Source organism: Pseudochaenichthys georgianus, chromosome 4, assembly GCF_902827115.2.
Source record: "Pseudochaenichthys georgianus chromosome 4, fPseGeo1.2, whole genome shotgun sequence".
Classification (NCBI taxonomy): domain Eukaryota; kingdom Metazoa; phylum Chordata; class Actinopteri; order Perciformes; family Channichthyidae; genus Pseudochaenichthys; species Pseudochaenichthys georgianus.
The window spans coordinates 7,836,806-7,863,264 of NC_047506.1; the positions used below are offsets into that span (position 1 = coordinate 7,836,806).

The window sequence follows — 26,459 nt, forward strand, 5'->3', positions numbered from 1 at the left end:
ACAGCCAGACCCCCCATACTGATATTTGTATGCTGCCCCCAGACCTTTGGTTCTGAACTACAGTGTGACTTCACGCCATTTTGACCAGACATGTACCCCGTCACAGTAATCTCGCATTATGACAGGCTGAAAGGTTGGCCTTTATTCACCCCAAACAGCCACTATTCATCCCCCACTCCCTTTCTGTTCACTGAAAGGACCAAGTGGCCTCCTGTGCCACTGTGGGGCTCGTCTGTGTGTAAATGACCTTGATGCTCGGGTGCATAGTTCATAACCGCGGAGCTTTCATCAGACACAGGGAGGTCCTCCACGTCAACGCCTCTCCTGCTGCGAGTTTTGTCATGATTATGATGAGGAGTGGGATTATGTTGGGGAGCTCTAATGGAGATGTTAGCAACGCTCAACAATCATTGCCACGCAGGCAATACGATTGAAATGCCATTTCTGCTTTATAATTTAGAGAGATGATTTTAAAAAGACTTGCTGGTATACTGGAACCATGACTCATGATTTATCCACATGTTTTATTGAAGTTTACCAAACTCAGAATGGACCAAGGCACTCAAATGATTTTACTTTTCTGAAATAAACCTAAAGACTGTTTGTTCGGAGACTTTGGTCTTATATACAACCTACTATTACTGGCCTATAGCTGTAAGCTGTTTATTATAAGTGGATCACAAATGTACCGATATCCAGTAGGAATACCATACAAAATGAGCTGAATATGGACATTAATACGTTTTTCCCATTCTTTTTTTTCAATAGGACTACAATCCAACACAAAACGTCGACAATAACAATATACATCAACTTCAAACAGTTAAAGAGTACAAAATGTTTTAAATATATTAAATGATCTATTAGCAACAGCCTTGTTGAGAAAATGTTAGCAAGACTTGAGAGGGAGACAGTTTGTAATTACCATTTACTACAAAATTAATGAAGCTGCTGCTATGTGATGTCTGCTTAACCTATGGCTGCTATAATGCAATACATGACTCAAAATGTACATCGTTATTTCACAACTGAACGAAGGACCAACAGTCAGAGACTAAGCATCTTTCTGATACAGACTCCTCCTCTATTAACTGTTGGTTATTTGAATGGGTGAAGCAGTTTGACAGAAACATGCACAAACATACAAGGTTCATCTCGGAAAGTTCAGCACGTTATCCCAGTAGTTAGCTTAGCTTCTGTTGTGTTCTCCAGAACAGTTCTTTTATCAATGCGTCAGCATCTCTTATCCAGTCGTGTCAGTACAGTATATCCCAAACAACAGTCAAGATGTACGATTTGTAGTAGGGCCATAGCCAAGATTTTAAGAAATACTCATTCATTATTTGTAAATCTCTTTTTTTGTTGAATAACTCTTCACAGCTTTACTCCACATTAATGTAATTCTGGTAGGGAAATGTTGTTTATTTATTTCTTTAATTTCAATGGCCTAAAAGTAGTCAGATAGCAGATCAAAACATGACTTGCTTGCTATATTGATTATTGGAATACTGATTATACATGTGATTAACAATATACAGCTTGAATTTGTTGGTGATATAGTGCAATACATCTCCAATGTTTTTATTTATAATTAGATTTCACATGTGAGACATTGAAAAGTCAATTAATATGTGAATTTCTCACATGTTTGTAGTCACAATATGTTAGAAATGTGTTTAAAATGACGTATTGTAAAAATGTAATTGTAGAGTTTGACCACATCCCAGCAGTAGCTATGGCCCTGATTTGTAGCTACTTCAAAGTTGCACCTTTTGTTGCTTTAAAGGGATAGTCAAAATAAAAATATATTTTTGTTGAACCAGATGCTTATTTAGCTGAGCATCTAAAATAGGTTAAATGATAAACCAATGAGCCGCATTTGATTTGTCCACGCCTTGCTGTCCCTTTACAATCCTTACCCATCACTTAACATGCAGTCAGACTGATACTGTAACCAAACAGATGCCCGGAAGTAGTATACATACTGTGTATTTACTCTATAGCTGAACATCATTAGAAAATTGGGAAAATAACTTAAAAGTACATATTATACTAACTCTACAAATGTTACAACCCTTAACAAATGTACATTTATGTGACAGGAGGATGGAGTAATAAAAATAAAGATGGCCGTCATGGCTTTATCAACACTAGTGTGAGTCAGCCATTTGCTGGTCAGAGTTCAGAGGTGGACAGCTAAGAGGGGAGCATGGGCAGGAAGTGAGTGGACGGATGTCTTCGTCGAGCCTTGTGACCTCGCCGAGGCTTCCCGCGCCCGTTCAGCGAAACAAACATCTGCCTGCCGCCGTGCTTCCAGCGGAGCGAGGCGTACGTGTTGTACCCGTTCTCCTCGATGCGCTCCTTGAACTTGCAGCTGGGGTTGTACTTCACCTGATCACAGGGAGAGAGACGGGTTAAAAAGGTTATGACAGATGCTTAAATAGCTGACTGATAGTCCTGCAGTGCTACAGTAAGCCAGAGTGTGTGTGCTGTTGTTTCAGTGAAAGATTTCCCAGGGCTTGATAGAGTTTTTACATCAAGAATGTGTCTTTTAGAGGCCACAATAGAAGTCTTTTGTCTAGAATTTTAAAGGGTTGGTTCATTCAAATTGCATTAAAAAACATTTTATGTCTAGCCTTGCAGATATTTTCGGGGTTATGATCCATCTCTGAAATGTATTTTCCATTGACCCCCTAAATAGTTTATGACAGGGGAATGTTTGTGCTGTTCCAAGCATTGAAGAATCAAATGCAACTTCCAGAAACAATGTTCTGGTTACTCGCAATACTCTACAGGCCCTACAGTTTAGTTTTCATTGGGACTGCTCTCTGAAAAGTAATCACTGACTGAAACTGATCACAATGAGTCTGTTAAATATCTGGGACGTTGTTACTGACACTCTTTAAAGTTTAAAAACCCAAACATACCTCATAATACCACAAAAAACAAACATTGGGAATAATTGGGCGAACGAAAAAAAAAAAAAAGAATAAACTTGTTAATTAAAAGTTAAGTTCTATTAAAAAGAACTGTATCTCTTTTCTGTTGAGTTTGTATTTCAAGTTCTGAGTTTTGCTTAAAATAAGCTGATTTATGTGAAGGTCGGAAAAGTCACTTTTTCATGGGTGGCTACCGCTTTGTATCAGTTCGTCAAAGAGTATTGAAAGCTATTGTAGTGACAAGAGATGTTGCTGCATTCCCTTTTCCAGATCGCTATCTTGCTGCTATAATGAGACCCTGTCTGTGATAGCATCAGGATAGTATTCACCTGCCTTTTTATTATTATGGGATGTTTCAGACCTGGATCTTAAGATGTCTTATTTACCGTTTCAGCCTGTTGAAAACACTTCTCTTATCACTGCTGCTGACTGATTGCTTGTGCCTGATTCCTCCTTATCCAAGATGTAAATACACGAGCTAGACACCACACACCTCAGGTCTGATTTTAACAAAGAGAGGTGATTACTTTTGAAAGCTTGCTGTGTGCAACAACAATTGGCAGATGGCACGCAAAGACTTTTAAAGGATCCCAGCTGGCTCTTTGTCATTGCAGGTTGGGTGACTTTTTCTCTGCTATTTATTTTGACAGTGAAACAAGCCAACTAAAGCTGCAGGTATCATCAACTGTGGCCCAGGTGTACAGCCATGATTGATTGTAATGCTTTAACCTCTCTCTGGACTTTCCAGCATGGGATTCCCTTCACTTCATCAGAATCAAACATGTGTGGGTATCGGCACTCATTTGAGACCCCTATACATGTATTCCCCCCCTCCCCTCTCTTCCCAGCCCTCCCATCTTGACCCAGAGAGACAATGTTGCCAGGTTGTATACGCACCGATCCAAAGAGCGTGCCTTTCTTGGACATAGCTAAGTACAGCCCGGTGCTGACAGATTTGATGGCAACAACTCCCACACTGACAGATCGGATTTCCATCAGGCCTGGAAAATAAAAAGAAGGGACAGGAGAGTCTGGGTTAGAAACATCTAGCTGTGGGAGTTTCCCCATCAAAAGCCACTCTATCATTAGGATACCAGACAGCCATATGCTTGAGACAGAACAAAAAAACACACACATAGACATGCACAATGGCCTGAGGGAGCTGTCTTTGTGAAAAGACCTGTCTGTCTTAGAGCATTTTGAACAACAGGTTAAGAAATGATCATATCAGAAAATTATTATTATGTCAGAGAAATCGAGCAAGTTAACCATTGCACCCTAAACCACAACCTGATCCACATAACATTTGAACAACACATACACAGTGTCTGATGCCGCACAGCGTCATGCCCCCCTCCCTGCTTGTCTCCATTTGAGCCTCTCAACTCCAGATGTGACACCCCACCCAGATAATGCCCAGTGTTGTTTACTGAGCGCGACACAAAACCCGTGTCTGCTGGCCACTTAAGCAGCCACTCTAACTCACTTCACCCCATGAACAAGCCGGCAAGCTTTGAGCTAAATGTTTCCTCCGGGCACTGATTGCAAACAAGTCCCATGTGGCTTACTCTTGATCTGCTTTTTGTCTCCTGAAAGAAAGTAAAGGCACACACCCTTTGTCATAGTTACGCCAGGGAGATGTTTTGGAGATGAGCTGAGGGGTTCTGAATAGCAGCTGATTGCTGGAGATGAAACTCTCTTTTAGAAGATATTTATAGATTTTCTTGGTTTATTCGCCCACTTAGACCTTCAAAAGCGCCCTGATGTGGTTTGCTATCTGATCAGAGCACGAAATCTTCCTTTCACACCCCCTTGAAACCAAGTCTGTGTGACAAATGCATGTAATGTCGCTGCTTAAAGGTTAAGAACTGCATTATATTTGTAAAAAATTGATTGTTGGCTTTGGATAAATGCTGTAAACATAGCACCAGATCAAGGTGCTGAGCAGGGGGATCCCAAGCTGGTAGGAAATGTAGGAGTCATGAAAACCCCCAGCAGCTTCAGTGCAACCACAAGTCTTCTGCAGGGCCGTGACTGAGTTCCGGAACAGTCTCGCTGATAAAACCCATTTAGCATTGAAAAATAAACATCACACCAGGGGTTTTGCAGGTGCTTCTCTCCCTGTACTGCATTTCTTTCCCACTGATTTATTCGCGCAAATCCAGATTTAGTTTGGAAAGAACAGTAAAGCTGAACTTGGCGCAAAAGCTTGATTTAATATGTTTGTGTATGAAAAAGTGAGCTGAATATTTGTTTTAGTACAGGCTTTAAAGGGCAGGCAAGTCCTCCAAATGAAACAACAAGCGTCACCTAATTTGTCTATGCCCTCTGGAACATCACATACCGGGAAGCATTTTCTGATTTGACGTCCCTTTTGGCAAAATGACATCATTAGTCTGTTCTCTGTTTTATGATGTGACAAAATGATGGCCAAGGTTTGTTAAGGTCGAGGCAAAGATCATGGTTTGGGTTAAAGACTAGTACTTTACTAAGCTTATATGAGCTTCATCATGATGGTTAACATAATAAACACTAGGTTGAGGTTGACTATTTGTTGATAATAGGAAGGAAACCTTTTCATTCACGCAAACCCCTCTTCACTTACTTTTGTTTGGTTCTATTATGTCACCTTTCCCTATTTGCTCCATCTCCAAAACTAAAGCCAGGTCTTTTTCACTTAAACGTAAACAGATGTTGAGCATGTGAGTATTCAAAACATCCTTTCAAATCTCGTGACAACTTGTATTGTTCAGATGATATTAAATGCATTATCTCATATTGTAATGCCGATAAGGACACTACTAACCCGCTATACAGGATGGCTGCTAATACTATCAGACTACTGTTTCTGGTTTCAAAGAGCTCATCTCAAGGGCTTCAAAACTTCAAAACACACATCTGCTGCGCCCATCACTCTTAACACGCAACTATCTCAAACTCTTTTCAGCTCTGAACATCACCAGTCGTGCTTTGCAAGTGAGGTCATCTACTTAGGGCACAGACACAGACAAGTACAAAGAGTAAAAAGGAAGGGAGACGAGGAAGGTAAACAAACACAAACTCCATGTTGAGTGTCTTTCTTCTCTGGCAGGATTGCGTAAATGTAGCTACGTCTCTGCGCTCGCCACAGCTGCAGGGAAGGAGGGAATGCCTCACTCGAGTCCAACCAGGTACCAGCTGCACCCCCATCATTCCTGCACAGCCTCTGATCCTCCGAGAAAACATTAACACTTTGATGGCGGCTTCCTCTTTACGAGCTGTGTTTACAAACACCGGGTGTGCTACGGTGGCACCTGGAGCGTGCAAGGGACTCATAAGCAATTAGCTGAGGCCCGGCTGGTGATTGGAGCACTGCAAGGATTTATGGGGGATTAGTCCAGGCCAATGAAAACCGCTGGTGCCTGAAAGTGGTGCCAGCAGCCATTATTTGCTGGTTTGAGTTCAAGGCACAGTAGGTGTTGTGCAAGGAAGTTTGTCACATCTGAGACATTGCAAAGGGTTGTCAGTTAAAACTCAGGAATTACAATTAGTAAAAGAACACTTTAATACTAGAGAATAGTCTTAAATGAATGAAAGTTTAAATTTGGGGAGTCATATCGCGAAGTGCGTAAAGCACCTCAACAAAACTTGTGTTTTTAACACATGAAATATTGTCCTTTCTCTCCTCCGCTCTCACAGGTACCCACATATCGTTTCCTTCGTACATGCTGGTGGAGCAGCCAGCAGACACAAAAGATCTGAGGACATGAAATGGGGATTTGACATTGTCTAGAGGAATCACTCGGGCTCTGGACGCTTGACCACACATCTATAAAGACCAGTTAGATCCATATAACTCACAGTCCCCCCTTTGAAAAGTCACTCCATTGTGTTCAAAGCCTGAGAAATCAGAGTGAGGTATTTCAAGCTATTAGGGTTTTCCTAACTGCTGAAATGCAAAGGTCACTTTACTGGAAGGAAAAGCTGAGTTTAGCGTCAGGACTTAAAGAAATATGCTGTAAGGATAATTCAGTTTAAAATGTTACATCTACTCTAAGAGGGTTTTTAAAAGCCAGTCGGAGATTTGATTTATTGAGGTTATAAATACATATTTAAACTTTTTTGCTGATTTTTACCCCCCTGCAAACCTCTCAGCAAAGTCTAAGTGCAGAGTTATGGTAATCTTCTTTTTAATGAACCCTGTTTTGTAACATAATCGTCTCATGTAAATCAGCAGTTTGCATACATAAAAGTATCCTTTTTTCAGTGCAATAGTTGACTATGTTTAGAGACAATTCAAATATGTTGAAATTGTGAAAAAACTTTATTCAGGAACTCTTTTCAAATCCTTTTACCAATATCACAATTAGAAAGAAATTAGACCAACAATAGAGACAAATTAATGATTTGTTCCTGAGCTGCATTGGGAACTGAAGGTCGCTCCTGCTCCGGTTCTGCTGAGCAAGTATCAACTGATGGCCCTATTGAGCTCATGAAAAAGGCTCCTTTGGCTTCCCACTTGCAATTGGCAAGATCTCTTAACCTTTGACATGTTTTGGCTGGGACTGTCAATAAGCTCAAGCTGCCATTACAAGCAAATCCTGCACTATACGTGTCTAGTCAACTGTGGACTTGCCATTTATTTCTCCTCTATGGGATTTTTAAAAGCATAGAAAAAGTCTTTTACCCACTCTTTTTTTTACTCTTTCTTTCCTCCCCGTCCCCCATTTTTTGGACGTTAGCCCAACGTCAGATCATTCAAGCCTTTTCTGACTTTGAAAAAAAAGGCAGAAAGGAAAGAGAGAGACACTCTCACGGGGTTCCCTTTTGTCAGACTCATGGTATGGGGGAGGAGGAGGAGGAGGAGGAGGGGAGGGGGGGTGAGTACAGGGTGAAGGTGCTGGTTATAAGATGGGGGATTCGGTGGCGGGGGCGATGGCTGTTCCCCCGAATAAGTCTTTGTTACTCACCTGAGAGGTGAAGAGCTAGACAAGATCTTATTAATGACCGAGCGATTTGAATGGGGCTCTACAAAGTGGGGCAAAATGGTTCCTTTCATCACACATTTAAAGCAGAAAAGAGTGAAAGACTGAGCAAAGAGAGAGTGAGAAAAGGAGGTTTTTCTGCTCCGTTCCTCCTGTCTTCTTTTTGTTCCTTTTCCTAGGTCTTTAATTTCTTGGGTTGTCCCCTTGAGCAGCCCTCCATGGCTCAGTGCTCGACCAGATCGGAGCCTGGGAATCTCGGAGTTCCCGCTGTGCTCCTGCTCTTGATTGACATACCTTTTCAATTATTTCACAGTTTGCTTGCTTTTTAAACGCAGAGGGCCCTGTTGTGTTTTTCCTTCTGCCCTCCTTTTCAAAACACAAGCTTTTCATGTCGGGTCTGGGCTGCCGGGCCTAATGGCTGTGACCAGCACCTTTGATCTGCCATGACCCCCTCGAAGGGTCTGGTACTGGACGAAGCCGCCGCCTGTGTGTATCGGCACAGACAAAGGCTGCATCACTCAGTACTGCTTTAAACACCTTGAGAGATTAACATGAGAACAGGCGCTTCAGTGGAGGCCATCACAGGTGGTGTGATATGGAAACTTGGGCTTTAACCCTTGAATGTACAGTAAAAAAGCAACTAATGAGCATAGGCGTGTGGAGAAAGAGGATTTATAGCTTTATTCCAGAGAGAAATGTGTAACCTGTACATCATTTATGTTTCAATCAAAAAAGCAATTACCTTAAGCAAGTAGTATTTCCACTTTGGCTTGTGACTCCACTGCACACTCTTCTTAAAGAATCACTGAGCAAAAAATGGGGCTCACACTGCTTATAAAAAATACATAAAACTAATGTTGCAAACTTAATGCAAAAGCTTTAGCAATCATTACCATATTAATCCGCCTTCAAATTGTCAGTGGAGACAAGACAGAAGCATACCTTCATGTGAAACAACACAGAAAAATGGCCACCAATCGCTGCACTCCAAGTTAAAATAATTTCAACCTTGACCTCTGATGCTGTTCACTGTTCAAATCACAACCAATGAGATAACCTTTGATAACTTAAGTGTATATAAGACAGACATAATATCAACATTCATTTAGAACACATTTCAAAAGGGGCAATAACCAGAAATGTCAGTAATGTCATTTGACTTTTCCAACAAAAAAAAAAATTCACGAGCAATGAAAAGAAAAAAAGCTGATTTGAAAAATAAGCAATGACTGCAAACTTTTTATATCATAGTCTATAAAGCTTAATCCAGACTTTAATTTGGGGCGGACGCCATTGTTTATGCCCTGACAACATAATGTTTAGCCAGAAAAAACTGTAATTATGGCCCTGTAATTATGGTGACTAATCAAATCCATGACAAGTGATGTGTCAGCACAAGAATGATTGATTCTATGTAAGTACCTGGGGAGCATGAACTGCCTTTATTTTGAAACAGTTGTGGAAGAAGTATTCAGATCCTTTGCTCACTCTAAAGTACTATCGCCATGGAAATGATATACTGCAAGTAAGACTCCTGCATTTAAAATCTTGAGTAAAAGTTGTATCTGTCAGTATTATTAGAAAAAAAGCTTATAGTATGCAAAGTAATATCAAAGAATAATAATCACATTCAAATGTGTAAACAGGAAGGGTATACAAATTGTGATCTGAATGTAATCCCTTCTGTGTGGCACGTGATTGTCGGTCAGTGATGATCTCATTGCAATGAGAGGCTGATGGGAAATCTGATCTTCAATTTTCTGCGAAATATGACAGGGCTTTAGACACAGAGTGATAACTTACAGGAAAGACGTAGCTGCAACTTGAATATTATTGTCTGCCACTGTGTTACAGAGAGGATCTCAAAGCATTTCAAGTGTTGTGAAGGTTCAATGCTAGCCCAAGTTGATATCCAGCGAACCTTCCCTTACATTAAGGTGTGGAAGGTTTATTGGTGTGACTTGTGCTTTCTGTAGCACCACCTAAAACCACACATTTGAGCATTTTCACGTTTTCTGATAAAAGGACTATACCCTGTCCTTTGTTATCATTAAGGACAGGGTATAGTATCATATACATTTAAAGCTCTGATCTGGGCCATACAGACATGTAGAGTAATGAAAAGTTGTTATGAAAGGGCGTACTGTACGTTATGGTGTTTTGGGTGCACAGCAACACAATGGCCTGGACTCCTCTAAAGGCAGGAGCTTCTGAGTATGTTTGGCCACAGCCCAATGAGCGATGTCAGAGCAGGTGTTTGACATCTGCTTCTTTTGGCAAAAGTACCTGCTTTGACCTGACTAATTCAAGTGTCACACTGATTGTCTGCCTTATATCTTAAATAAAAGTATTCTTAAGGTCTGTCTTGGAACTATTAACGATCAGACTTTTGAAGACATGCTGAGGATATTACTCACATTTAGTAAATGTATAAGCATCTCCACATTTTTATGTACATTGATTTTGTTTTTACCTTTTCAGGTTAATTTGAAACATTTAGGATAGGGTCTGTTGAATGCTTTTGAGTTTCTACTCCTAAAAAGTTGTGAAAACATTATTTTAGTCAAAGTTGAGGACTTGCTCAGGATTTATGTTCAAAACACCCAGGTTGAGTCACAAAGTAATGAAATTATGACATTTATTTTTCTTTGAATAAGTGTGATGAGGCTCAAAATACATATGATGCAATGCCATTAATGATTTAGTGGGCCAACCAGTTCTGGACAGCAATATAACATTAACATCTGTGTGTGTGTGTGTGTGTGTGTGTGTGTGTGTGTGTGTGTGTGTGTGTGTGTGTGTGTGTGTGTGTGTGTGTGTGTGTGTGTGTGTGTGTGTGTGTGTGTGTGTGTGTGTGTGTGTGTGTGTGTGTGTGTGTGTGTGTGTGTGTGTGTGTGTCTCACTCTGTTGCAGAGCAGCTGTCGGTGTCCCTTCCTACAAACTGTACCTGTCTTTCTCTCCTTCCTCCTGTCTCCCATCTGCCAGCTTGCCTTTCACTGCCCGTCTGTCCCTCACTTCTCCTCTGTCGTACCTCTTTGGTCTCAGTCTGGTTCACTCCCTCCCTCTGTCACCCCTCCTCTCCCTCCCTATATGAGCCTGTCTGCAGCGGGTCTCCGGACATGCATCATACCTATTAACTCTCACAGGACTGGGATGATTTATTCATCCTCCTACCAACAGTTATAAAGTCGGAACTGACAAACACAGAAAACACACAACCTGCGGTAACAAATCGTAGGTCTTTGTCACTTTCTTGTTTTTTGTAATAGTAGATTAAAACAGGATAAATATCCAAGATACTTTCCAGCCTTCACTGTCATCATCCACCACATGTTAGTCAAAGCAGTATATTCAAACTAACATGCCAAGTTATTTATTATGATCTCAGACTGTCTGGATGTCTGAACAGTGTTTCTCTTGCATATCAACTCTACATGTCTTGACAGTTACACTCATGTGTGATCAAACAAAATGTATAAAGTACATAATTAACAGCAAAGGAAATAAAAAACAGGATCATTTTCGCACCATTTCTTTGAACTTTCACAGATATAAACATGCTGTCACTTTCTAAATCACTCTGTATACACGGTGTGCATGTGTGCGGCCATTTACATATGACTCAGTACAATGTCCTGCTATACCTTGAGGAAGTAGGACACAGGAACGACTGGTGTGCATGTGTTGTGTATTTTTTGTGAGAAGATTCCCTTGCACATGTCCCGCCCCATCAAAGAAACAAGGACGATGGATAGAAAGGACAGGAAGAAAGGAGAGAAAAGACTGGCAGAGGGATGGTCTTCCCTTGCCACATATCACTTGCTGTTCCCACATTCCATTAAAATCTCCGGAGGGATGGGAGTCAAGATGAGACCGATACGATTATTTTTCTCCTGTATTTTTAATCCCAGTCCATTCAATGTCTTTTGTTCAACAATGGTTTTTAAAATTATTATTATTTTTGCTCTTAGATGGCACGTACAAATGCATCCAGAAAATATGTGACTTTCACCAACTTTAGGATGGTAGCTGTTTGAGATAACGTCCTGACAGTATAACATCACCTGCTGTTCATGTCATTCTAGCCCCTTATAAGCAAAGTCATTAACTGCTTTTTTCACGCCAAACCCTTTCCTCTTTATTTGTAACCTTTTGTTTTCTGCAGTCCTTGGAATATCAATATCTTCTGTCGTTGAATGAGCAAATGTCATCCATGGAGAAATGCCTAAGCAATTTGAAGTGCACTCTCTCAAAGTTGTGTACACGTTGGTCTTGAGCCAGTTCCCCCTGCTTGCCAGACCGAGCCACTGAGGGAGGTGTAAAGCAGAGACAATCTTCTTCTCTACAAGCCGGGCCCAGTTTTTGTTGAGCCTGTGAACAAGCCACATGGTGGTGAGCCGCTGAAAGCTGACTCCTGCACTCCCTCGGCCCCAGCCCCGGCCGCAAGGGGTGACATTCTCTCACACACAATCCAGAGGCCGGTCTTCTTTCAGGACTCGCACTCGGCCCTGTTACCCCCACCCTTTCAAACGGTGCTGCTGGGAGAAGTACTCCAGGGATTAGCCCAGCCAGGTCTTTCAAAGGCCATTAGAGCAAATTACAGGTATCCTGTTACCAGTGCGCTGGGACAGGCCAGGTGAGGGGCGCAGAGGCCAGGCGAGAGAGCAGGGGTCAGCTTGGGACAAAAAGAGAAGGCCACCCTGGGCCCCACTCTATCGGAGTGTCTCCCTGGCTCCACAAACTGGTAGGCCTGCATCTATGAATGGCTCACTTGATGGGACCTCAGAGACATTGTCTCACCGCCGTAACTTTAGCCCTTTTTTCTTAGTACCCCTCCACCCGCCCCCACAACTCACTCTTCCCACCCTGGTTTTCCTGTCTTTCGATTGATGCGGGCATGGCTTTGCCCATATAACTGATGATCACAGAAAAACGACTATAAAACATGAGCAAAATTCAATAAAATACATCACGAGGCTGTGCGATATCGACCGTGGTATTGAGAGTATTTTTCAAAGACTCATTCCTATCCTGGCTTCTCTTGTTATATAAAAAAGCCTAGCCCTGGGCCAAAGATTTCATTTGAATTACCTTAACCCTTTCTACTTCAAATCTAAATTTAAATCGTAATGACAACCACACAAGCATAGCTGTGTGTTCTGTCAATGCATTAGTATGCTGCAGGCATCATGAAACTGATGCTGTTGATAACGTTGTGGAGATGGCCACTGGGACTTCCGCATCCTGCCATTTTCTTTTCTCTCGACTACTTGCACACACTCTCGCCCTCACACACATGCCTCTCGGCCACTTGTACCGGCCGCTATAACACACAAATACACACACAAATGCCTTACCCTATCCAGCCGGTGGATGACAATCTAGTGGAGGAGTTGCGGAAGTGTTTCATTAGCCAATTACCGCTTGTAGATAAAGCCTGCATTCCCACAGTCCGCGAGGCCGGGGGTCAAATGTGACCAATTACCCTCCATCCCCTCACAGGACAGATTAGTCTGTCTGATTTATCCCCAGACAGACTGACCCAGTACTCCAGAATCACCACCCACATCTGGATATACTGTATCTATGTGTGTGGACAGGCACAATGTCCATGTTCAATGTTAAAAAAACACAGCTTGTACAGTCCATGACACTGCAAATGTGATACTAACGGTCACTAAATGTCAGTTCAAATACTAGAGTATAGTAGAAACATCAAGGCTCAGGCCGAAGGTTCTGACAGCACTGTGATCTCTTCTTCCACACACACACTCCCCATCAAACAGTGATTAGTGTATCTGCACGTCTTGTCAGCATGCTCTCCATGGTACTTATACCAGTGAACACTAACTTCCTCGGACATGCTAAGCTGTGATTGTATGTAATGAAACATCAGTCAGTTCATTAGGGGCCTCCGTGATTCAGAATCAGAGGGAAAAGACCCTCTGCTGATCAAACCCTATATTTACAAGCATGATGGGGGTAGGTCAGCCAGAAAAAAGTAACACTAGAGGACAACCTGATGGAGTGGGTAAGTGATGGGGAGGAGGGCAGGGGCAGTGAAGCTGAGGGATAGCAGAGGTGAAAAAGGTTAACGAAGCCCACGGTATGCTCGTCTGTGTCTGTGAGGTACTGAGGGGCCGCAATCTTACCAACCAAGAGGCCTTTTCTTTAATCAGGGAGGGCAAAGTGCTTCCAAATCATGCATCACATCCGTAACAAGCGAACGGCAAGCTATCAAAGGCTTCACAGATAGTTACGAACAGATCTGCCCGCCGACAGCTTTGTGAGTCACAGCTTCTGAAGTTTCCTGCACTTTGGTTCCCCTGTGAGGAGCGTCTGGGACGGCGGGATCCACATTAGACTGAGGTCATTCTCCTGTGCCACTAAATTGCAGTAAGCTGGTGTTTTGCATCTGTGGCTGGTTTGGTTGGCTGTTCAGACCAGACTCAGCCACCCTGAGTGGAAAAATAATCAGGACTAAACAAAGGCTTTGTTTACAGTTTCCTACATTCATCTTCCCTGCAAAATATTGAAGCGCATCTGCATCTGAGGGAAACCAGCATTCCCTGTCAGTTTTAATCACAGCAAATCTATGTCTACATTTGCAAATACTGTTTTATTTTTTAGATCAGATTAGAATAAGCCAAGTGAGCCACTTATTTGATCTCTACAACTGTAAAATGGTCTGTAGGCTGGCAAGCTAAATTTGTCAAAAGTTGTAGCTCATTCTGCCGTTATATCCAAGTTACTGTGATTTCACAACTTCTTTAGGTTGTTTTCACTGCCGGGAAACTTTCTGTTTTTTCCTGTATGTTACTTTTATTTGTATTTATGGAGACCTAAAACCACAAATCCCTATTTTATGGATATTGCGAAACATTATCAATGGCTATATATGTTTTAAAGGGACACTGTATAGATCTTACACATACATTTAATTCAACGTCACAAGGCAAGCTAGCCTGTGAAAAGAGTCGTACGATGTCTTCCGTGGTACGAGACTCCCGAACTTCCCAAACCCTGGATTCCCTAAACCTGACCCTAATCCATCCTGATCATGGCATTTCATATCTTAGCTCTGGGGTTGAAACGTACTTTTTTAACTGAAAATGTTCTTCCCACACACAGTATAGAGGTCTGATGATTGAAAGAAGGGGGCGATTAGGAAGCAGGTGAGATCTAATAAAAGACAGTTGCATTATGGGACATGTAGTATCCTGCATTGTTGGAGCTTGAGCCTTACTTGAGACTAAAACTCTGGATAACTTGGATCGATTCGGATTATTCTTTGTTTATCTCTCGTTAGTCCCTCCCTGTATGTTTTCTTTATATTCTAAGGAGTTTGTCAATTATATCAGATTCTTCCTCTTCCCTGGAAGCCATCGAACAAACAATACATTTGTTGCTGAATTCAAAGGCAGTCTGAAAATCCACCAAACACAAATAAGTTTGGAGAATGCTGCCAACTAAAAGAGTGCATGTGTGGCTCAGGTGTGCAGCGTGGTTCCAGTGAGCGAGCACCAGGACACAGAATATTCTCTGTGGCCTGAGCCTGCCCCATATTTACATTATTAAAATGAGATGGGCCCACATGGAGGTGACAGAAGGCCCAAGAGTGAAATCAGGGCCCTGTCAGAGCTGTCACTTGCTCCACTGGCCAAAGGGCCCTGACCTCAATCCTATCCACTGCAGGGGAGGAGAGGGGGAAATGGAGCCAGCAGGAGAGAAAGAGGGATGGTGTTAGGTAGAGAGGGGCAGAGAAACAATCAAGAGGATGGTAGTGAAAGATGTGTGTATAGAAATAAATGTATGATGAGGAAAGGGTACACAGAGAGAAAGGCGGTAAGTTCACATCTAACCCCGGGGATGAAATGTAAGCCTGGTGTCATAAATACATTTTTATATTTGTTCTGCAGTTATGTTGCAGAAAAGATTCCAACTTTTGTCAGGAGTAAATAAAAAATAGATGAAAAGGGGGAATTAATGAAATTATGATTTGACCACTTTTATAATGCTCTGAGAAACTAAATAATCCAGACGATATTTGTAGCAACTGCTCAGCTAAAAGGAAACTGTGTTCAGGAACAGATTGTTGTCAATACATGAGCAGGCATGCTATGGACTGTATTGTCTTGTTTGTGCCACCCTCTGTGTTCTAATGAGGAGCATGGCCATCGAGAAGGTAGGAAATACTTGTGTGCACACAAGGTTGTTAGCGTGTGCACAAACACACACACATGCATGCATCTGAATTGAGTGCAAGGTAAGGTCTGGTTCATATTAGCCATTAGGGAGAGGAAACACATCTTTTTCAGTTTAGGGTCCACTTCATGCTCCTGCAATGGCACAAGTATAAACACAGGCACATGCTGTCTAAAATGTACACACATTCAAAGAGCCCTGACACTATACTCACATCCTGCTCATGTTCGTTTAGAGGAATAGCCTTAGAGATAAAAAGCAGGTATGGGTGGATGTGGTAATGCAGTTCAGAGAAGACGCATGGTATCAACCTGTTGGTGTGCAAAGAACTGGACTGGAGTAGCTTTTTTTAGCCTTTAACATTTGCATTAACTATCCTTTTTTCAGTAAATACATTTTCAAAACGGTTATTCAGTCCAGACAGGGACACACAGCAGCTTTAACGCAGAGATTATTAACCTTATCGAGAACAAAATAATCACGCATGCACTGACGATTTATTTTACAAAATCGTCATCTCAATAAAAGAACCAAAATATAACTGTAGTGGGATTTGTAAATGAACACTTTGTAACGATTGTGAACGAATTGCGTTTAAACATTCATGGTGCTCAGAGAGTGGATGGTTGTGATTTTTTAAATGCATTTCGTGTCTCTTTTTCTAGTGCCATCAACAGCTCAAAGATTTCACTTATTCTGTAAAAAATCTGAACTTCTAAAAGGTTGTTGTAGAATCTTACAACATTTTGTAGACAGACATTCATCTTACCCAGTGGATGATTCCTAATAGCTTTGGTGAATTCCTGACTTTTCCCACGGCACCATCATGTGTTTAAAGGAACATTACAGCCTCATAGAACAGCTAACATTTAATTTATTGAATTTGTATTGAATCGGTCAGGCTTTCTGGGGCTGTGTGTCTTCAGTTCACTGCAGTTTAAATGTAATATGCCAGTTATGATCCTCAATATGACGCAGCAGCTTTCTCCGGGGGTGTCATGATTAAACCCATTTGTCAGTCTATTACACATTGCCAGGTGTTCTAAACAACATTTTATAACTTAATTGCCTGACAGCAAGTCAATATTTAGCTACTCAGATTGAATGTGGTTGCTCTGTTTGCGTGTGGCTGAGATTAAAGTCTACTGAAAGTCCAGGGTGCTCCCATTATGCTACTGTGTCTTGAAGGGTGTCGAGCCCTTGATTTAGCTGAATATAACCGAAGAGAAAGAAGCGCCTGATTTCACAGTTTCTTATTGCTTCCTTTATGATCTAGTCCAAATCCTACGGGGAGGGATATCTGTCTTCAGGGCAACAGGTGCATTACATTCCTGCTGTTATTGCTTCCTAGTCCTGGGCTCCTTGTGAGTTTAGGTTAAATTTCAACACCTTTAATCTTCTGCAGCTTTAACCAGTCAGCCGTAACTGTATTTAGTGATGTCAAGTTGTTTTCCCCCCCCATCTACCCTCGTTCAGTTTCTTTATTCCCGGGCCAGTAGTTTAAAGCCTTCCAAGTCATGATGTCTAGCTCAGTTTGAGCAGGGAGGTGATAGGCTTTATTGCAAGGGTCAAACAAAACCATTATTCTGTCTTGGTCTACCTAAGGCTGAGGCAAGACCTGTCTCCCCTGACTAAGTGGGCTGATCACGTCACGTATGTGTACTTGTGTACCGAGGTGTGAGAGACGACCGTTACTTTGGGAGAAATTCTTTTAGCAAAAGATTTCTAACATGTGGTAGCTGTTCCTATTTTATTCAAATACACATTCATGTTACACCTGTAGTAACAGTTCTAATGTGGTCTCATTGCGGAAAAGGCCAAACTCTTTACCCTCATTATAAAAGCGTACTGCCTGGCTGTCGCCATGTTTAACATTGCATTGCCATAGTGGCTCATGACAGTGATATATTAACAAGTTAATCATTGAGGGAGTAGTTTTGGATTGCATGAAAAAGACATGATTACACAAGTCCCCCAAAAAACTCAATCTTAACCTATTACACCCTAATCACATCTGATGTTCACACTATTCTTCCTGTATAGCCGTATTCTTGAACCTTGTATTCAGTGGTACTCTCCTTTTTAAGAAGCTTTTCAGGACGTCAGTGAAAACATCTTTTATCAATGACTTTAAGATCCCAGAAGCTTGTAACTGGCACTGTGAAGTCTTTTCCTTTGTGTTCCCTTCACACCCACAGGATGTTCAGAGCTGTGGGATGCTATAAAGGCGTTTGCTGCTGGAGCCAAAGTCAGACTCTATAAACATGATGATGAACCCAGTAAATCTCAAAGAGGAGCCCGAGCCAGACTGCTAAAGGTTGTTAGCTACTAATTGCTACATTTCTAGAACCCATTCATGATATCAAACACTGGTGGCAGAAACTAGGGATCCTCGGCTAATTAGCGTGACACTGAAACTCTTGTCCTGCAATGTTCCCAGTACAGTGAGTGCGTGTACGTTTGAGTGTGTGTTTGAGAGGTAAAGATATAGAGTTTTAACATGCTTGTTCACCATGCATGCGTGTGCCAGTGATGTTTTATTTAGCTTTTAGCCTCTTGATACAAGCAACAGCTGGCAAAAGGTCAATTTTCCTTTGTCTCCCACAGGCTGAGGCCATGCACTGTCCTTATAGAGGGGATAATAAATGCATGATTCGTGGGATTTTACCCTCCAGTTGGCATCCAAAATCTCCACGACTCCCCTCTCAGATGAGACGAGGCAGAGGAGACCTTACATAATGCCTAATGAGCAACGGGAAGCGCTCCAGCACTCTTCTAGCCTTTAATTTCCACCTCAATACTGAGCAGAGCACGCCCCAGCCCTTCTCCTAGCCTCATTAACATGTGTATTCTCCCGATTCAAACACCAAAGCACTTCCTACGGCCAGGTGCTTCCCTCTTTAGCCCCTGCTGTTGATCCAGTCTCACGTCCCCGTGTGAGCTCTACTAGAATTAATGATGAGTCATGGTAAGGATGTAGACTGACAGAATAAACATCTTACACCTTTAAAATGGCAGACAGATCCGGACAGACATTTTGTAATTTATTTGGCATCTGCATGCCATTATACCTTAATGCAGGCGAGATAAGAAATGAGTTGATGATGGGAAAAAGTGGTGTTTTGGGTTCAACTTTATTTTTAATTTAAAAAAAATAGAGCTTAGCAAGCCAATATAAAGTCTGATTGAATATTCTTAAGTGCCCTCTGTTTTAGAATGTTACAATAGTGAGTACTTTAGAAGATCAAGAAATACATGAAGATACTATTTCATTATTATTAGGTATATTTAAAAAAAAAAAAAAACGTGTTAATCTTATTTTCAGTTCATCCATATTTAAAGATAGGTGTCAAACAAGATTTTTCTGTACAAGCAATTCCCATGCCACGCATTTTGCTCCCTACCGTATATGCTGGGACACATTTCCAACACTGCCAATGCAGTCTTACTGGTCAAATACTTCAGGTGGTTTTAGTCATCTGTCTGCAGAACTCCTGTCTTTTCCCATTTTCAAATTCAAGTCAGTCTCTCCTTGGAAAGTGTCAGTTTCCTAAAACAAGTTTGAATAATTTCCACAACATATTTCAGCAGGGTGGAAGATTTTCTTCCCGTGGGTCCAATCCAAGTAAAATACACTCATGAACTAGGAAAACTCTGACTTCAAACAGCAAGATGTTGCACAGCAAGGGAAATTTGGTAAACACAACACACCCTGGCTGCGAGCGTTGCACGGCTGCAGAGGCAGAATGGCCGCAGTGACTCCTGCGATTATAGCAGCACGGCGAGGTGACCTTATTTCCTAAGGGTGAATGAGCTGTCACTACCTGGAGGCTGCACAAACCTTTGATGCCTTCAGCCACACACACCTTAAATTTAACAGGCCATCCTTTAAAATAAGATGAAAAAACATCAAATAAAAAATATACGCAGTGCAGGAGGCCAACGTAAACCCAAGAATGTGTAATACTTAAAAACAGAACGAGGGAGATAAATAGGAAACATGCTTGTTATTAAAGCAATCAAATAGAAATAAACATCCATGAAGTAACTGAATTTGGCTTTAGCAATTGTACTCGAGTCTAGTCTACCGCTTCTTTATTTGCTGTTGCAATTGATCATGAAGCGGTTGCTGGGCGTGCCCACACAGCTCTTGTGTTGTAGGGCTTTCTAATTAGCAGGCTATGACCGCTGACCCAGGACAGGATATGATGCGTACCTGCCTCTGGAGCTTTTGTAAACACTTGGGTATGTTTTTCCCTTCGATCATTCTCTGCTTTGCCATAGGTCAAAAGAAAAACATGTCGAAGCCCTCCCCTTCAGTCGCTCAAAGTGCAGTACTTTGTCTCTTCTTGTGGCTGTTCAACAAGTTATTTTTAGAAACTTTGAATATAATGGTGGATCTATTTTTAGAGTGTCCGGTTTCAAAGGCTGAACTCAGATAATAGTCGAGTCATCTTCATTATCTTGTCTGATTTTAATCTCTCTGGTTTGATTAACAAATGTATTGAAGGCCAGGTAAACTTGCAACAACTTTCTTGAAAACGAAAAACGGATGGATACCTGAAACTTTAGTGTTTGTGTGTGTTTGAGTGTATGTTTGTGTACATTTCCACATGTGTGCTCACATGGCAGGACATTTTTCTTAAAACACTTTGGAGATGAAACTGATACAGCCTCTCTTGTCTGTTGCTGATGAAAGCTTTGCACTTTGTCACTCAAGAGCATTTCATACATGTCATTTTAATAAAACCTGATAGGGTATTTAAATGACTGTTGAACAATATGTTTGCATGTCATAATAGTAGCCAATTCCTCATGAACTGAAACGCAAGACTAAAACAAAAAGAGAATTCATAATTTGTGTCTTGCTTTTTTCTCTGTCTCCTTTCAACCCTGTCCAGCTATCTCATCTCTCTGAGTCTCTTTCTCTCTCTCTCCTCTTCCCTCAGCTGTTCCATGCCCCTGCCCCGCTGGGATTGATACAATATTTTCCGACCTCAATTAGCTGTGAGCCTGTTGACTAATTCCAACTGTTTTTGCACCTGAGAGGGAGTTGGGACTGGGGCTGGAAAAACTGGGTGAGGGCTGGGTGTAGCATGCAGAGCTGTCGGAGCAATATAGCTGTGTCGACAAGAGTGTACAGGCAACACAGAGGACAAAGGAGGGGTCGGCCAGACTTCTGGGCAGTTAGGAAGCTGCATGCAAGCTCAGGATAGTCCTCAGCTCAACTACTGTAGTTTAATCTGGCATAGAACAACAAAATAATGTGGACACTTCAATACAAGCCACAACAGTGCGTCCAACATTATGTATGTCTGTATTTGTCTGTGTGCATGTGTGTGTCTCTTCAACCACTCAGGAACTAAAACTTATTTTAGATTTTGTTTGTTTGATCAGATATAAAAGCATATATCCAAAGCATTGATAAAAACCAAACATAAATGTGTACTCTTTCCTGTGTGACACTTGCGCCGAGGTTGCACACTAGTATATTTGCACACTGCTCTTGTCATTAAATATGCACAACTTCCTGCTTATCCTGCCACTCTAATCTATAACATGGCCACCGTATCAGTATCAAGAAGTTGTCTGGGTCAGGAGGTTTCGAGTCTGATGGAGGCCTCCTTATGGGATGGCAGTAACGGTACCCTTCGCACACACACAGAGTGAGACCTAAAATCGGCCTTAAACCAGATCCGTTGTGAAGCGCAACCATAGATTGACCACAAGGGCTACATGACCGCTGGGTTGGCGCTGTGCTCAGCTCAGGGTGCAGGTACACACCCTCTCTCTGTGTGAGCGAGCAGATAGAATCGTTCTTTCCACCAAAGGAAATGAGAGGATGATGGCTAAAGTGTATGAGGGCATTATATTTAAGGGGACTGCACTCTTTCAAAGAGAGCTACTGCAACGACGTAAGCCCTCATGACATTACTATGGCAAGAGAAGGCATGCATTTCACAATCCTTAGCCATAACTTTTGCTACTTTCCAAAGATTCTGAACACTTCAACCTCATGTTGCCAAGTTTGTGTTGCTGCCACTCTTCCAGCATGACCTCTCAGGTGTCAAATTCATGGATAGTTTGGGAGTAATATTTTATTATGGTAGCTGACATACAGTATATTACCACTAATAGGGGAGAATAATGTCCCAAGTTGGAGATCCCACAGGTCCATATGTAACAACGTAATAATTCATCTCAACCTGAGTTTCTACCAGTGTGTGTGGCTTTAAAAGATTCTGCCAGGTGACTAATCCCGACAGGTTAACAAATGTCATTCAGTCTGCAGCTTGGAGCTTATTGAAACAGTGGCAACAGACTGGCTGGCTGTTAGCTGGACGCAGCAGCTGCTCCAGCCCCAGTAGCTGTATGGAAAACTCTGACTCACCCACTTGCATAAAAAAGGCATTAACGACCAAATACATAAATATTACCGGCAAAGGCATAAACGTCTCTAAGGGCTATCCAGTCCGTCAGTCAGCCAGGGACTAATGGAGACGGAGGTCAGATCACAACCAGAGTCGGCTCGTTTGACCTGGTCAAGCATCTGAAAGACGCCCATTGATGGAAACGCTGAAGAGGCACGGCTGCTGTAAGAGCAACCTCTTCTCAGGTGTCCCTGACCCGCAGATACAGAATACAGAATAATTCATCTGAAACGGCATCGCTTCATGCTGAATACTTCACGTTAGGAAATGGTGTGTCTAGATGCCAAGATGCATTGTTGTCTGGTGTAAGAGCGAGCCACATACATTAGAGAGATTTACCATACAGTTATGTTCAAGGAAAAGTACAAATGCAAGTCACATGAGGCTATAAACTGAAGCTTTGGTTATTCAGCACTTTATATTTGGCTTTAAACAGCAGTCTCGAAATGTATCACAGCCATTAACAATGCACATGTATTTGTTTGCACACAGATTTGTTGGAGGGATGTATTTTCCTTGTACACCTGCTACTTACAAATGATGCACTTTCGTCACAGTTTTGACAAGTTAATCCCCAGTGAAACTTTTTTTCCAAGCCCAGTTCACACTGCCAACTGATGCTCAATGTCTCTCCTCAACTCAGCCTTCTTGTGCCGACAGTCCCATGAGGAGTCTAAATCCACTCGAGGGTATTCCCTTCTTACCTAGCAACGCATCTCTCATGCTCTAAACACAACACAAATAGCTCAGCAGTGATAGAAACACAGGATATCCCTGTGCACTGCTATAAAAGAGAAAAAGATAAGAAAGTCCAGCCATAAAAATAAAACTGAGTACGTCATAGGGCATCCTGTCTTCTCTGTGACACCAAACACACATTACAGATACAGAACTTAAATACACTTACTGTCAGCGTAGTTTTTCCGCCGAGTGCCGTCCACCTTGCCTGTTTTGTCAATACAGAGGAAGAACTTGTTGGCAGAGTAAAGTCGCCGTAGTCGGACGTCTCCCTCTAGGTGATTGTAACTGCGAGTGTGTCTTTCCAACGTCCATGAACAGTTGATGCCACCTGCCAGCACCTGAAAGGGTTCATGTCCAACCCCTGGAGGACAGGCCCCTGTGGCGGTGCCAGCGGTGACCAGGAGCAGGGAGAGGCATGCCAGGCAAATGGAGGCTGCACTGGGTAGGGGGAGAGGTCGCCCGGCAGAGGCTGCAGTAGTGGTGGTGCCAAGGGCAGCTTCAGGACAGAGATGAGCTGCGGCCGGCGTCCATCTGCACATGGTGGGTCAGACTCCCAAGGTGCACCTTGTGCAAGCTGTAGGCATGCTGATGATGGGGAGATGTCCCAGTGGAGGGATGACAAGAGGGTGGGAGTCCTGAAAGGAGAAGGGAGGGCGATGGCTAGCAGATCCTCAGGATGTCACAGATGATCTCCACTTCAGGCCTTCCTACAGCAACAAGCTTCTCAAAGTTACTCCATGTGTCATCTTCAGTCTTGTTTCCGATTATCGTTGTCTGATCCTTTATTGAAGAGCTGCCATTTTAGGAATTTACCTTTAGAAGTTCCTCATTAGTGTCCCTCTTTGTTTCTCTGTTTCTTCTTCTCCTTGGACTGAGGTCTTCTTTCCCGTACCACAGATAAAGTCCTTGGCTGTATGATGATGCCCATATATGTGTGTGTGTGTGTGTGTGTGTGTGTGTGTGTGTGTGTGTGTGTGTGTGTGTGTGTGTGTGTGTGTGTGTGTGTGTGTGTGTGTGTGTGTGTGTGTGTGTGTGTGTGTATTTTGAGTGAGTGTGTGTTGGAGTATGTGCGTGCACCTTGCGATGCTCTACTCTTTCCAGCTGAATAGGAACAAGGTGCCTGTCTGAGCTGCTGACCCGTGGCTGAGAGGGAGTTGAATGAGGGTTGGTGACTGACTGCGTGTGTGTATGTGTGTGTATGTGTGAGTGTGTGATACTGAGAGAAAGAGAGAGGGAGAGAGAAAGAGAGGGAGTGAGCAAGTGAGTGAGTATGGGAGGGAGAGAGCGTGTGTGTGTGTGTGTGTGTGTGTGTGTGTGTGTGTGTGTGTGTGTGTGTGTGTGTGTGTGTGTGTGTGTGTGTGTGTGTGTGTTTGCAAGAGAGAGAGAGAGAGAGAGAGGCAGCGAGAGTGTGTGTGTGTGTGTGTGTGTGTGTGTGTGTGTGTGTGTGTGTGTGTGTGTGTGTGTGTGTGTGTCAGAGTGAGAGGCAGTGAGTGTGTGTGTGTCAGCTAGCACGGGGCAGTGAAGCAGTGAGTGTCAGTCAGTCCTCTCTGCTGTGGAGTAACCGGCTGAGTTGTCGTGCATTTTATCCTGGGCAGGGCCGGCATCTAGGGGGTTGAAAGAGAGAGGAGGAGGGGGTGGGGGGGGGGGGTGGGGCCACCATAGTCATTCATAACCATTTCAAACAAACGAGAAAGTACCATCCCCTTTTCTATTCTCTCTTAGAGAAGTTTATTCTGTGAGAAACAAGTCATTTGCTTTTCACCTGAGGATTTTATTACCCTCTTGCTTTTATTTGGTCACGGACACCTGGAAACACTTACATCCCCTTCCCCTGTCCCATGACCTCTGCTGTCTCCCCTTGATGTAAACGGTGAAGCATTTTGTAACACCGTCGAATCAGCCCCATTACTGTCCGGTGAACCAGCTAGGAGGGCATTTTTTGACACTCTCTTTTCCTCTCTCTCTGGCCACATGGGGCAAATTAAGAGAGCCTTTCCTTCTTTTCTTTTTTTACCGCCGCTGGTTTGAATCACCAAGCAGAGCAGGTTGCAGAAGTGTCGGCAGAGTTAGTCCAGATGAAGCCTTGGCGACTTTCTGATCACCTGTGTTAATATTTCAATGAAACACCCTCTCTGATCTTTGCCTTTTAATTTAGGAGAACAGGACGGAAATGAAGAACACCTTTTTTGTGACTTCCCACACTCTTGTCTGTTTTTTTTACAAGCTGTGTAATAAACCTGATTAGGGCAAGGCATTAAAGCTCAGAACATTCCAGTTTGCATTGATGACTTTGTATTGAGCATTTTTTGTTAGGCAGTTTTGTTATTAACAGAGATGTGTAGAACCATTTCTATCCGACCACAACGAAGGTATTCACATTTTGGGAAATGTTTGCTTTCTTGCAACAAGATAAAGAAGAATATTGATAGAATACAGCCACAAGCTACTTAGCATAGTTTAGGAATAATACTGGAAACAGGGTGAAGCAGCTCATTTGGCTGCTTCTAAAAAGATTTGCTTGGTATATTATACCATACTTTGATCATCATATATGGACGCTTTCATACAGTGTAGGAGCATGCACTTCTATACAATCGAGGTTCTGCTTTTCACAGACATATACTGCTTATATAGACTACAAAACAAGATGGTAACTTTAAAATAGCAAGAAGAACAGCTATTTGAAAAAGATGAAATGCGTGTTGCAACTACTCCAAGATAATAGGGATATACCAATACATAACATATATACAGTATAGTGTGAAACAAGTGAACTGCAGATCTAGTGTTTCTAGATCCTGTTCACACAGTAAGCAAATTGTGAGCGGATCTTCATGGACATAACAGATTACAAATTGTACTTCATGGACATGCACATGTATCAACCAATAATTTGCCTCAAGTCTCTGCAACAAAAGCTAATGGCGGTGGTGGCGAAGTCGATAGGGACTTGGCTTGGCAACTGGAAGGTCACCAGTTCAAGTCCCGGCAAGACCAAGTGCCACCGAGGTGTCCCTGAGCAAGGCACCGTTCCCCACACTGCTCCCCGGGCGCTGTTCAAAATGGCAGCACACTGCTCCTAACACAGGATGGGTCAAATGCAGAGAAACAATTTCCCCATCTTAATAAAAGTCCATCTTAATCTTAAATGCCATACATTTCCCTAAATCATTGAACTA

The 26,459-nt window shown here is 42.5% G+C and overlaps 1 protein-coding gene across 1 annotated transcript; it reads right to left on the minus strand.

Moving 5' to 3' along the window:
* Positions 1-504: 504 nt before the first annotated feature.
* On the minus strand, positions 505-24,639 carry fgf22 (fibroblast growth factor 22). Its single transcript, XM_034081553.2, has 3 exons — positions 23,447-24,639; positions 3,837-3,940; positions 505-2,391 (listed from the first exon to the last, which is right to left on the minus strand). Exons 1-3 carry the CDS (start codon positions 23,817-23,819, stop codon positions 2,197-2,199), a joined length of 672 nt encoding a protein of 223 aa, XP_033937444.1. The 5' UTR covers positions 23,820-24,639; the 3' UTR covers positions 505-2,196.
* Between the last annotated feature and the right edge of the window lie 1,820 nt (positions 24,640-26,459).